Source organism: Salmo salar, chromosome ssa20, assembly GCF_905237065.1.
Source record: "Salmo salar chromosome ssa20, Ssal_v3.1, whole genome shotgun sequence".
Taxonomy (NCBI): domain Eukaryota; kingdom Metazoa; phylum Chordata; class Actinopteri; order Salmoniformes; family Salmonidae; genus Salmo; species Salmo salar.
Genome location: NC_059461.1, coordinates 60,978,054 through 60,991,603, shown reverse-complemented (window position 1 = coordinate 60,991,603; position 13,550 = coordinate 60,978,054). Strand labels below are relative to the sequence as shown.

General features: G+C 43.2%; 1 protein-coding gene across 7 annotated transcripts; it reads left to right on the top strand.

The window, feature by feature from the left end:
- Positions 1–2,293: 2,293 nt before the first annotated feature.
- LOC106581000 (arfaptin-2) lies at positions 2,294–13,092 on the top strand. 7 transcript variants are annotated; one of them, XM_014162640.2, is made up of 10 exons: positions 2,294–2,556; positions 3,065–3,166; positions 3,326–3,358; positions 3,776–3,884; positions 7,232–7,333; positions 7,901–8,016; positions 8,233–8,454; positions 8,701–8,858; positions 10,584–10,758; positions 11,121–13,092. In XM_014162640.2, the coding sequence occupies exons 2-10, from the start codon at positions 3,074–3,076 to the stop codon at positions 11,274–11,276; spliced, it is 1,164 nt and encodes a 387-aa protein (XP_014018115.1). In that variant the 5' UTR covers positions 2,294–2,556; positions 3,065–3,073; the 3' UTR covers positions 11,277–13,092. The 7 variants fall into 7 exon arrangements, with proteins under 7 accessions (XP_014018115.1, XP_014018114.1, XP_045559680.1 ...); XM_014162639.2 differs by having other exon boundaries at positions 3,065–3,178; XM_045703724.1 differs by having other exon boundaries at positions 3,065–3,178; positions 10,969–13,092.
- The last annotated feature ends 458 nt before the right edge of the window (positions 13,093–13,550 follow it).

Below are 13,550 nucleotides of genomic sequence, written 5' to 3'. Positions count from 1 at the left end.
AAAAGGATTTCCCTCTTGGTGTGATATTTATTTTGCTCTAAAAAAATATTATCTTATGTGTTTATTTGTACACTTGGGACTTTTGATATCAATACCATTAATAAATAGATTAGGTTCTATTCTAAGTGTATCTTGAGAACACATATGACTTTTCATTAGCTGGGAAATACCAGAGGGAATAGCATTAACCACCAGGGTTGGGGAGTAACAAATGACATATAATCCGTTACATGTAAGGGATTACAAAAACGGTAACTGTAATCCGTTGCATTACCAGCAAAAATATTGTAATCAGATTACAGATACTTTTGAAAAACTAGATGATTACTTCAAGCATTACCTTTAAATGACGAAAGGAGGTTTGTGGGAAAAAATATTTGACATTCAAATCAGCATTGAAAAAAGGTGCAAGTTTAAGTTTGTTCCACCTGTGCGAGTCTGACCACAAGTCAGAGACTTGAGACGTAGAGTAGGTGAACGAATGATCTCCGCATGTGTGGTTCACACCGTGAAGCATGGAGGAGGAGGTGTGATGGTGTAGGGGTGCTTTGCTGGTGACACTGTTGGTGACTTATTTAGAATTCAAGGCACACTTAACCAGCATGGCTACCACAGCATTCTGCAGCGATAAGCCATCACATCTGGTTTGTGGGACTATCATTTGTTTTTCAGCAGGACAATGACCCAACTCACCTCCAGGCTGTGTAAGGGCTATTTGACCAAGGAGAGTGATGGAGTGCTGCATCATATGACCTGGCCTCCACAATCACCCAACCTCAACCCAATTGAGATGGTTTAGGATGAGTTGGAGCACAGAGTGAAGGAAAAGCAGCCAACAAGTGCTCAGCATATGTGGGAACTCCTTCAAGACTGTTGGAAAAGCATTCCTCATGAAGCTGGTTGAGAGAATGCCAAGACTGTGCAAAGCTGTCATCAAGGCAAAGGGTGTTTATATATATATATTTTTGTATTATTTAACATTTATTTAACTAGGCAAGTCAGTTAAGAACAAATTATTATTTACAATGACCCCCGCCTAACCCGGTACTTTGAATAATCTAAAATATATTTAGATTTGTTTAACACTTTTTTGGTTACTACATGATTCCATATGTGTTATTTCATAATTTTGATGTCTTCACTAATATTCTACAATGTAGAAAATAGTAAAAATAAAGAAAAACCCTTGAATGAGTAGGTGTGTCCAAACTTTTGACTGGTGCTGTACATATATAATTTATAAGTCCAAAAATGGGTGTACTGTAGCAACTACAGATTGCCCCTTTAAGTCTATCCAAAGTGTGTGAGTTTGAGCATGTCAATTAGGCCTATGGATAAAAAAAAAATATCAGCATGAATTAGATTGAGCAATAAAAGCCTCCCTTTTATTTCATAGACTGGGACCCGCACTATGCAGCTGTTGCAAGAGCGCATTTTTCACTGGCTGTAAAAACAATGGTTGATAGGCAGCTTAAACTTCTTGAATTCAACCATTATTGTGTTCAAATACACATTTAGATTTGTGAACATCCATCCACAACAACCACAACTCGTAAGGTGCAAATAGCTAAATGAGAGAGTAGCAGTGTGATTCACATCAATGTGCTATGTATATATCAATAATAAGTGATATCCGTATCGGTGTAGACTACACCACTGCTGTCATCCTTACCTCCAAGCGTTTATTCAAATTGGATTATTTTTGGATGCAGCAGTCGCACCATTGGAATACATAGCTTGGACTGTAGCCTACAAAAGCGTATTCCTGCTATTTTCCCTCGATCCATCAAACACATTTGGTGTGTCATCATATTTGTCTCTGATTTATGGTCAGACTCGCTCACGTTGAACAAATTTAAAATAGCGAATGTTTTCAATGCTGATTGAGAAAACAGAGAAGTGTCAAACATTTGGTTTTCGCAAACATCCTTTCTGAATTAAAAAATAATCCTCGAAATAATAATTTCGTTTTTCAAAAGTATCTGTTATCTGATTACAATATTGTAGCTGGTAATGTAACAGATTACAGTTTACATGTAACGGATTACTCCCCAACCCTGCTGAGAACCATAAAGATGCTGGAATTCAACCATTTAATCGTAAAGGTATTATTCATATCCACAAAATCCAATAACTCAAAACCTCCTTCTGCCCTAGTTGCAGAGAGAACTTCATTTTTAAGGTGGTGATGTTTGTTTTTCCACACAAACCAAACAATCCAAATCACTAAATGTTTGAGGGCAGAGGGTAGTTGATGTCGTCAGCTGTTCGACGTGACGACTTGACGTAGCGACTTGACGTAGCGTTACGTGTAGCACCAGAGGAAGGAAGGAGGGAGGGATTGGGCTTCAGGGATTTCATCTGCATACTGTGTCCGGTTCTACCGGGGGATACTAACGGAATAACGACTATAGTCATGCGTTCATCAACAGACGAAAAATAAACATTGCAACGGTGTCATTCCGTTCATAATAGTAATATTTGATGAAATACCGTGTGGAATAAACAGCTACATTTGACATTTTGGGAGATCTGACTACTGCACCTACACAGCAGGTAACGTTAGCTAGCTAGCAGATCATGCTAACTGAGCTCATCATAATTTTCAGCAGCACCACCAGTTTAGCCAGCTGGCAAGGGACGCAAGGTTGGAGCTAGCTAGGTGTTGTATTGCTGGGACTAACAAGCTAACTAGATACAACACGAATGATGATCACGAATAGCTAGCTATGGCTGCTATAATGTGTTGTGAAATGTGATTGCTTGTTGTGAGAGCAGGTTATCGCTGCTTTCAGCACTGTAACTGTACCAGTGGACAGATCAGCCAGCTGGCTAAGGAATATGGACACTGCATATTTACATATCACAGCTGGCTAGGCTGGATATTATCCTGAATTAGGCAGATTCTACTCATATTTACATTGAAACCATTCCTATCATTAATGTGAAAAGCTCAGTGTGTGATGATCGTGCTCTCTCTCTTCATCACCTCACTCTTTCTCCATCTCTCCATCTCTCCATCTCCCATCTCTTTGTCTCTCTCCCAATGCTCTCTCTCCTGCAGACGACCACCATGGCAGACAGTTTTATGGGCAAAGCGGCTACCATGGAGATTCCTATCAACAGCAATGGAGAGACCCTGGCCGAGGATGACAGTTTGGAGCAGGTGGGTCATATGGTCTGTGTCCCATGGGAATAGGGTGCCATTTGAGATACAGTTACTATGTACAGTATATATATGTATACTGTGTGTGGTGACCTCTCATTACATAAACTATTTGTTTGTGTATTTTATTGTACTGTATTATGTCTCACTTCTGTGCAGGCTGCAAAGATTCAGTGGACCTTAGATGAGAAGGTAGGGATATGCAGTAGAAGGGATGAGAGAGAGTGTGTCACGTCGTGGTTGGAGAACTGTAGATTTAGATGTAGTGTACGTGTTAACATAGAAGACTTTCAGACTAACCACAATAAACCTTCATCGATAGTTTTTCTCCTAATTGTTTTTCACCTAATCTACTGAACCATTTTCATGTGTGTGAGTGTCTGTGTACAACAAAGATTAGGCCTATATGGAAGGTCTTCGACAGGTTGACAATAAACTCTACAGGAGCATTACGCATTAGTCAGTCCCTCCAGGATTCACATTTGTTTTTTGGCGCAGCAAAATCAAGTGTTTTTGGCCGCAAATATCATAAATCTCTGCGAAATCCGTGGGGGACTGATTAGAGTTAGGCTATATCTATTCCATTGATGTGTTGTGGCTTCACCTTAGGACCTGCAGCAGGTGATGGTGTCTGGTCCCAACCTGAATGAGACCAGCATTGTGTCTGGAGGCTACGGAGGACCTGCAGGGGGCATCATACCCACCTCCTCCATCAAAGGTACACACAGCTCTACTGCTCTCTCTAGCTCCATTAAAGGTACACACAGCTCTACTGCTCTCTCTAGCTCCATCAAAGGTACACACAGCTCTACTGCTCTCTCTAGCTCCATCAAAGGTACACACAGCTCTACTGCTCTCTCTAGCTCCATCAAAGGTACACACAGCTCTACTGCTCTCTCTAGCTCCATTAAAGGTACACACAGCTCTACTGCTCTCTCTAGCTCCATTAAAGGTACAGACAGCTCTACTGCTCTCTCTAGCTCCATTAAAGGTACACACAGCTCTACTGCTCTCTCTAGCTTCATTAAAGGTACAGACAGCTCTCTCTCGCTCCCTACTGCTCTCATTGCTTTGCATTGTCCACTTAATTATGCCCACTTAGGCCTTATTAAATCAATGAATAGCCTAGTCCCTTAAGCAATGTCTGTGCTGCTTGCTTGGTTTGTTAGCATTAAGAATGGTGAAGACTACATTTTCAACTGCCCCAATGTGGTTTGTCCTGATGGAAGTCAATTCAGTTTTTTGTTTATTTTAGGAGCTTTCCTGCATGCTATTCTGCATCAGTGACTCTATTTTGACATAATCTTCTTTCAGTTCTTTCAGGAGTCTCTATAGGTAGCAAACAGTCTCTCTACTGTATTGGCTATTTTGATTTTAAGATCTACTTCCTACTCTCTCTTACTGACTATCTTAACCAACCCTGTCCTCCAGGCCCCGCTATCCACTTCAACCCTCAGTATGTGGACAGGAGACGTCCCCATGCCCCTAACTGTGCCCCTGTCCCTGGAGCCGAACCTCAGCCCACAAGTGGCTTTACACCTCTCAACCACCTTCCACATAACTGTATACTTCCCTCTTTTAAAGGAAGACTCAGCGAAATGATGTTGCTACAAGCAGCACCGCAGCTATGGAGATGAGCGAGATGCAAGACTTCGCGTTCCTTTTTTATTTTTGTACTTTCAGTGCATTCGGAAAGTATTCAGACCCCTACATTTTTCCCCTCATCAATTTACACACAATACCCCATAATGACAAAGCAAAAACAGGTTTTTAGAAATATTGCATTTACATAAGTATTCAGAACCTTTACTCAGTACTTTGTTGAAGCACCTTTGGCAGCGATTACAGCCTTGAGTCTTCTTGGGTATGATGCTGCAAGCTTGGCACACCTGTATTTGGGGAGTTTCTCCCATTCTTCTCTGCAGATCCTCTCAAGCTCTGTCAAGTTTGATGGGGAGCGTCACTACACAGCTATTTTCAGGTCTCTCCTGAGATGTTAGATCAGGTTCAAGTCCAGGCTCTGGCTGAGCCACTCAAGGACATTCAGAGGCTTGTCCCGAAGCCACTCCTGTGTTGTCTTGGCTGTGTGCTTAGGGTCTTTGTCCTAATGGATGGTGAACCTTCGCCCCAGTCTGGGGTCCTGAGCGCTCTGGAGCAGGTTTTCATCAAGGATCTCTCTGTACTTTGCTCCGTTCATCTTTCCCTCGATCCTGACTAGTCTCCCAGTCCCTGCTGCTGAAAAACATCCCCACAGCATGATGCTGCCACCACCATGCTTCACCGTAGGGATGGTGCCAGGTTTCCTCCAGACGTGACACTTGGCATTCAGGCCAAAGAGTTCAATCTTGGTTTCATCAGACCAGAGAATCTTGATTCTCATGGTTTGAGAGTCCTTTAGGTGCCTTTTGGCAAACTCCAAGGGGGCTGTAATGTGCCTTTTACTGAGGAGTGACTTCCGTCTGGCCACTCTACCATAAAGGCCTGATTGGTGGAGTGCTGCAGAGATGGTTGTCCTTCTGGAAGGTTTCCCTTTCTCCCTGACCAAGGCCCTTCTCCTCCGATTGCTCAGTTTGGCTCGGCGGCCAGCTCTAGGAAGAGTCTTGGTGGTTCCAAACTTCTTCCATTTAAGAATGATGGAGACCACTGTGTTCTTGGGGACCTTCAATGCTGCAGAAATGTTTTGGTACCCTTCACCAGATCTGTGCCTCGACACAATCCTGTCTCGGAGGTCTACTGACCATTCCTTTCGACCTCATGGCTTGGTTTTTTCTCTGACATGCACTGTCAACTGTGGGACCCTATGTAGACAGTTGTGTGCCTTTCCAAATCATGTCCAATCAATTAAATTTACCCCAGGTAGACTCCAATCAAGTTGTAGATACATCTCAAGGATGATCAATGGAAACAGGATGCACCTGAGCTCAATTGTTTTATGTGGTGTAATGAATAATAATAACAATTTAAAAAATGTAAAGTCACACAGTATGTGCACGGGTTCGTTTCATGCTGTTCACAGCGTGGTAGCCAGGGCACCAAAACACCGGAGAAGTTGAGCCTCGAGCTTCAACACTCTTTGTTGTTGTGGAAATTGACCCACTGTGCTGTTTACTCTCTGCCTCTACGTCATATTGCTGAGTCTACCTGTTTACACTTTTAAGAGTGTTTTCATGAGTTACTCTTTAATTCTGTGGGAGAATGAGCCTTGTCTGTAGCCTGGGTTGCTGTTTAACCCCAGACACAGTTGAAGTCCCTCTCTTCAACAACACTGTGTACCTCTACAGATGTCACAGGAAAGAAGGGAATGCTGCTGTACTGTCTAATGCATACTGAATGCATGTCGGTGGATGTTAACAAAAAAATTGCATATGTTTACTAACCTGATTGACTTCATTGCAGAGCTGTTTGATTTACTGTGTTATGTTTGCGTGAATGTTTCTAATGACGACAACTGCATCCCAAATGGATAGGGCACTACTTTTGACCAGAGCCCTATGGCTCCCCCATAGGGAATAGGGTGCCATTTTGGATGCTTCCTATGTATGCAAATGTCACATGAAGCGGTTAACGAATGAAATATTCATTAAATCACCACATGACATGTGCATCATTTCATGCTTTACTTCTACTTATGTTCATATTTCATACTTTACTTCTACTTATGTTCTCAACATGTTCATATTTCATACTTTACTTCTACTTATGTTCTCAACATGTTCATATTTCATACTTTACTTCTACTTATGTTCTCAACATGTTCATATTTCATACTTTACTTCTACTTATGTTCTCAACATGTTCATATTTCATACTTTACTTCTACTTATGTTCTCAACATGTTCATATTTCATACTTTACTTCTACTTATGTTCTCAACATGTTCATATTTCATACTTTACTTCTACTTATGTTCTATTGTTTTTTTGACATGGAAAACCTTCATGATTCACTATCACATCCTCTCACCTCTGTAACACCTTCACCAACCTTCATCTATTCTCTCCATCTCATATATCACATATCCTCACAACTCCTCTCCCCATCTCCCCCCTCCCATGTTCATTCCAGACCTGCGAATGAAGTCCAGGGGACAGGTTGTAGGTCTGGTCCCCAGCCAGTCAGCAGCCAGCAGGATAGCCAACCAGAACCAGACCGACCAGCCATTCACAGGTACCAGAGGAGTAGGGTTGCAAAATTCCGGGTTCCCCAAAATTCCCAGGTTTTCTAGAAATCCTGGTCAGAAGATTTCCAGAATTGGAAGGTAATTCCAGAATTACTATAAGCACTACATTTTGAATTCTGCAACCAGGGTTTCTGGAAAACGTGGACATTTTACCTGGGAATGTTACTGGAACTTTCCAGCCCTACACTGGACCCATACATCACCACCCTCCTTTACTCCACTTCACCTTGTTCACTCATTCATTTCATTCACTCTCAACCGGTCACTCAATCACTGTCATACTATTTGTCTCAAAGACATACTTGGTACATGAAAGGAATATTTCAGGTCTTTGCTTTGAGTAGCAGTGATTAGGAGAGTGCCCAAGGATGCACTGATCTGCCTTTCTGTGTATCGTAGCTACTGACTGAAGCTGGTTTTGTGACAGGGTTCATAGTAAATGAGATGGAAGGTCCATCTTGTTTACTATAGACTTTATCAACTAGGTCTCAGCAACTAGCCACTTTAAGGAATCCTCTGAGAGTGAGCATGTTATTTATTATCCTTTGTGTCAGGGTCTGGAATGCACCACAGTAACAGCAACCAGAACATGTCAGTGGAGGAGGCTAACCGTGGTGTGGCTGTGGAGAAACTAGACAGCGTTAAGAAGTGGGGCATCAACACCTACAAGGTACAGAACAAAACCTGTCTCCTGGGGAAAATGTGTTGAAGCCATCCTTCATTGAATCCTGAAGGCTGGGAATAATTTCCTCCTTGGAAAGCAAGTAACTCTTCTATTCGGTTCTATTCTGATCACATCTCTCCAAGTCGTCTTTATCCCAGTGTGCCAAGCAGATGTTCTCTCCTTTATCCTAATCACATCTCTTCCTCTCCATCTTTACACCAGTGTACCAAGCAGATGTTCTCTGAGCGGTTTGGCCGTGGTTCTCGGACGGTGGACCTGGAGCTGGAGGCCCAGATAGACGTGCTCAGGGACACCAAGAGGAAGTACGAGTCTGTCCTGAGACTGACCAGCGCCCTGACCAGCCACTTCTACAACATGGTCCAGACCCAGCAGGCCCTGGGGGACACCTTCGCGGACCTCAGCCAGAAATCACCTGAACTACGGGTAAGAAAGACCTCTAACCCCTGACCCCTAAGCTTAACCCGTAGACCTCAGCCCAGCCAGAAATCCGCTGCAGATGGCACACTGTGTGAAATTGGCCTCCAGAAATGTAGCCTGAAAATCCAGGCTGTAATTTTTGGTTGGAAACACAGCCTATCAGTTTCACTTTGGAATCCAGGCTACCTTACTGACTGTTCCTCTACATGAGGTATTTATTCAGGATGTAAATGCAGGTGTTTGTGTCCACAGGATGAGTTTGGCTACAACGCAGAGACCCAGAAGTTGTTGTGTAGGAACGGGGAGGCTCTTCTTGGCGCCATCAACTTTTTTGTGTCCAGCATCAATACACTGGTCAACAAGACCATGGAGGACACACTGATGACCATCAAACTGTACGAGGCTGCAAGGTAACAACGATGATGGGGTTAGAAAGGTGCAGGGTCGGCCTCCCGAGTGGCGCTGTTGTCTAAGGCACTGCATCGCAGTCCTAGCTGTGCCACTAGAGAATCTGAGTTCGAGTCCAGGCTCTGTCCCAACCGGCCGCGCCCGGGAGACCCGTGGGGCGGCGCACGATTGGCCCAGCGTCGTCTGGGTTGGGGGGGGGGGTTTGGCCGGCAGGGTTGTCCTTGTCCCATCGCGCACTAGCGACTCCTGTGGCGGGCCGAGCGCAGTGCACGCTGACACAGTCGCCAGGTGTACGGTGTTTCCTTCGACACCTTGGTGCTGCTGGCTTCCGGGTTGGATGTGCGTTGTGTCAAGAAGCAGTGCGGCTTGGTTGGGTTGTGTTTCGGAGGACGCACGGCTCTCGACCTTCGCCTCTCCCGAGTCCATACGGGAGTTGCAGCGATGAGACAAGACTGTAACTACCAATTGGATACCACGAAATTGGGGAGAAAAAAGGGTAAAAAACAGTAAAACATAATAAAAAAAGAAAGGTGCAGGGCCTGGAGATACTGTGGTAGTTTCCTCCTTATAACAGTTTCAAATGATCATACTCCCAAATGATGAGGTTTACAGTCTTTTTTACAGAGATCTGTGCTCCTTTACACCATGAAAATGTGGCCCTATATCTATGATTGCCAGAGACATTATATAGAGTGTGTTTGACATGACATCATAGTTCTGTGTGTCAGACTGGAGTGTGATGTGTACCATGCATACCTGGAGGAGTTGAACCTGGGTTTGAGGGTTATTCGTTGTTACAGGGTGTTATGTGGGTGTTTTATAGGATTGGGTGGTATACCGTATACTGAGGTATTTCTTTCTAAAATTTTTATTTTAAGAAATTTGAATATTTCTCGCTACTTTTTAAGTTAATACCTGCTGTCAACTTGTACAATACGTTAGGAGATAAAGCAGATTGTGTTCTTCATTTCACCTGTCAAATTATTTTACATTATGAAGCTTACTGCAGTTCCCCAGAACAGTTAAGCCTGTCACGTGTGTGTTTATAAATAGCACAACGGGAGACAGCGGGAGCTGGTGAGTTCATAGCATTCTTTATCTATCGGCGAGTCTCTGTTGTGCGGTGCACATGAGGTGATGAAGTTAACTTGTATGCAATTCACTACTAAATGTTTGCCATGAGATATCATATAATGGCTTTCTGCGAGGAGTCAAAGAGCTCTGAATGGGTTGTCTGTACAGCTCCCATTTGATCCCTGTGCTTCCTACTTGTGTTTTTTTCTCCTCCGTTCTTCTCTCCTCTGCTCCATGTACACATGCTGCTCTTCCTTCAGAAAAGCATGCATCACAACTTTAGTCATTTGCACAATTTCTCTCGTTCACCTTTACTTGTAAAAGACACCTGGGAGCCAGAAATCTTTCTGATTGAGAGGGGGTCAAATACTTATTTCCCTCATTAAAATGCAAATCAATTTATAACATTTTTGACATGCGTTTTTCAGGATTTTTTTGTTGTTATTCTGTCTCTCACTGTTCAAATAAACCTACCATTAAAATGATAGACTGATCATTTCTTTGTCAGTGGGCAAACGTACAAAATCAGCAGGGGATCAAATATGTTTTTTCCCTCACTGTAAATTGCGGGATGGCAGAAGAACCAACGGTATGACTATCTGGAGACGGCCCAAGCCTATGTTTTTACCTATCTTCCCCTCTCTCTCTCCCAGGCTGGAGTTTGATGCGTACAGGGCCGACCTGGAGGAGTTGAGTCTGGGTCCTCGTGATGCTGCCACCATGGTGCGTATAGAGGTGTCCCAGCAGCAGTACCAGGTGCAGAGAGACAAGTACGAACGGCTGCGCTCAGACGTCACCATCAAACTCAAGTTCCTGGAAGAGAACAAGGTGGGTTAGTTAGTTGTTTGGTTAGTTAGTTTACAATAATTCTACATCCTCTCTCTCTCTCTCTCTCTCTCTCTCTCTCTCTCTCTCTCTCTCTCTCTCTCTCTCTCTCTCTCTCTCTCTCTCTCTCTCTCTCTCTCTCTCTCTCTCTCTCTCTCTCTCTCTCTCTCTCTCTCTCTCTCCCTCTCTCCCTCTCTCTGTGTGTGTGTGTAGGTGAAGGTGATGCACAAGCAGCTGCTGCTCTTCCATAATGCTATCTCAGCCTACTTCTCTCTGTGTGTGTGTGTAGGTGAAGGTGATGCACAAGCAGCTGCTGCTCTTCCATAATGCTATCTCAGCCTACTTCTCTCTGTGTGTGTGTGTAGGTGAAGGTGATGCACAAGCAGCTGCTGCTCTTCCATAATGCTATCTCAGCCTACTTCGCTGGGAACCAGCAGCAGTTGGAACAGACACTGAGACAGTTCAACGTCAAGTTAAAGCCCCCAGGGTCAGACAAGCCCTCCTGGCTGGAGGAGAGCTAGAATCATCAGCTCCCAGTCTTCTGGGCTTGTATGTATCAAGCATCTCAGAGTACTAGTACTGATCTAGGATCAGTTTTGTCTTTTAGATCATTATGAATCAGATTATATGGATAGGCAGGACTTGATCCTAGATCAGCACTCCTACTCTGAGATGCTTGATACATATGGCCCCAGGTCTCAGTCAGGTCTCTGGTATATTAGGGACACAGACGGAGAGACACACCGGGGTTGGAAGAAACAAGAGGAATGGATGGATGAGTAGACGGATGAACGGATATATGAAACCTACACAAACTGTATATACAAACCAGAGATGGGACAAGTAGAGACTAGTGATGATGATACTAAGGGGAAAAGAACGCTTATCACTTACATTTAGTTTTGCCAATACATTGCTCATTTGTTTATAGAATGTCTATTTTATGTTTGTTGTGTTAATAATTATTCTCAACAGAGCATCATTATGTTGTTGCTATCTAGCGTAACTTTTAATATATCATACTTTGAGAAGTTATTCTAAGATTATACTTTGCACATAAATGTAATCATTATTTTCAAACTGTTTTCGCTCTTTTGTATAGCGTTATGTAAAGCATTCCAGAGGTCATAATTTCAAAGGTCAGTAAACTGTTTACATATGTAGAGGATATTAAGAATAGGCTATGTATCTGGACCAGTTAGATTGTTTGTACCTGGTGACGATTAGAGGTATATTTATTAATGAGCAAAGGGAGAAGCCTACAGTCTGTGGTATACTTTTGATGACAGAAGTTATGGGATAAAGGGGCAATCCCGGATTTGTAAAACAAAGCAGTCAACAATCAATGGCTATATATCATTCATTTAAAAGTCAAAAAATGAATTTGTACCAATCCCAGATTGCCCCTTTGTCTACCAATAATTTTGAGGACAGGGAAATACAACTTTTACGTTTACAATAATCTCCCTCTGATTAATCCTGCATATCATTTTATTACACATATATTACACATGTATTGTCTTTAACATATCCAATATCTCAATAATCAAATAGAGTTAACATTTGTTCAGAAAAATACCTTGACTTGGGCCTCCCGAGTGGCGCAGCGGTCTAAGGCACTGCATCGCAGTGCTTGAGGTGTCACTACAGACCCAGGTTCGTTCCCAGGCTGTGTCACAACCGGCCGTGACCTGGAGTCCCATAGGGCGGCGCACAATTGTCCTAGCGTCGTCCGGGTTAGGAGAGGGTTTGGCCGGCACGGATGTCCTTGTCCCTTCGCGCACTAGCGACTCCTGTGGCGGGCTGTCTGCAGTGCACGCTGACACGGTTGCCAGGCGCACAGTGTTTCCTCCGACACATTGGTGCGGCTGGGTTCTGGGTTAAGTGGGCATTGTGTCAAGAAGCAGTGCGGCTTGGTTGGGTTGTGTTTCGGTGGACGCACGGCTCTCGACCTTCGCCTCTCCCGAGTCGGTTGGGGAGTTGCAGCGATCAGACAAGATCGCAATTGGATGTCACGAAACTGATTCCATTCAAATGTATATGTTCTTGTTAGATTTTTCTTTTGTTTTCTCTCACATTTTTACATCAATGTTGTGTCTCGTTTTTAAACGGATATGGACCTGGTGTACGGTATATTAAATGATGGTGGTTTACAGTATATGGTTTGATATTTCCATAGAGACTTGATGTTTCCCCACAGAATCTGTACAGTAATAACAATCCGTCCACCTGCTGTCCACTGAATATGTTGTTGTAGTCATCATCTGTATAAGTACTGTACCATATTGTGTTCATACATTACATGGCAATACAATCCAAAACATGGCTGAAAAATGATTGGTACTTCCATCTGTGATTGTCTTCTTTACTGTTAATCAGGCAACGGTCCAGGCTTGTGTCCCAAGTGGCACCTTATTGCCAAAGAAACACACTATGTTTGAGTAGTGCACTATATAGGGAATAGGCAGGTTCTGACAACCCTGCTGTAAGGGTTAAGATCAAGCTGAGTTTTATCTGATTTGTATTTGAAGTCAGAGTGAGAGCTGATAACTGTCTGGTCTATTAAACAGCTTGTGAAGTTATAGATCTTTCATCGGTCTGTTGACAAACCTACTGTAACTATTCCACCAGGTAGATAGGGACAGTAGGCAATATTTGACACACAGAAAAACCCAAGATTCAAAATGTAAATTACTTTTTAATTGCAAGAATCACAATCCAACATCTACAATGGTCAAATTCACTATAAATCCGTTCATTATATTCATGCTCACTGTGATTCAGGAATGTTTCCT

Coding starts and splice junctions, on each gene's coding strand:
- LOC106581000 (XM_014162639.2), top strand. CDS start 3,074: ATGGCAGACAGTTTTATGGGCAAAGCGGCTACCATGGAGATTCCTATC. Junction 3,885..7,231: donor ACCCACCTCCTCCATCAAAG/GTACACACAGCT, acceptor TGTTCATTCCAG/ACCTGCGAATGAAGTCCAGG. Junction 8,455..8,700: donor AGAAATCACCTGAACTACGG/GTAAGAAAGACC, acceptor TTGTGTCCACAG/GATGAGTTTGGCTACAACGC.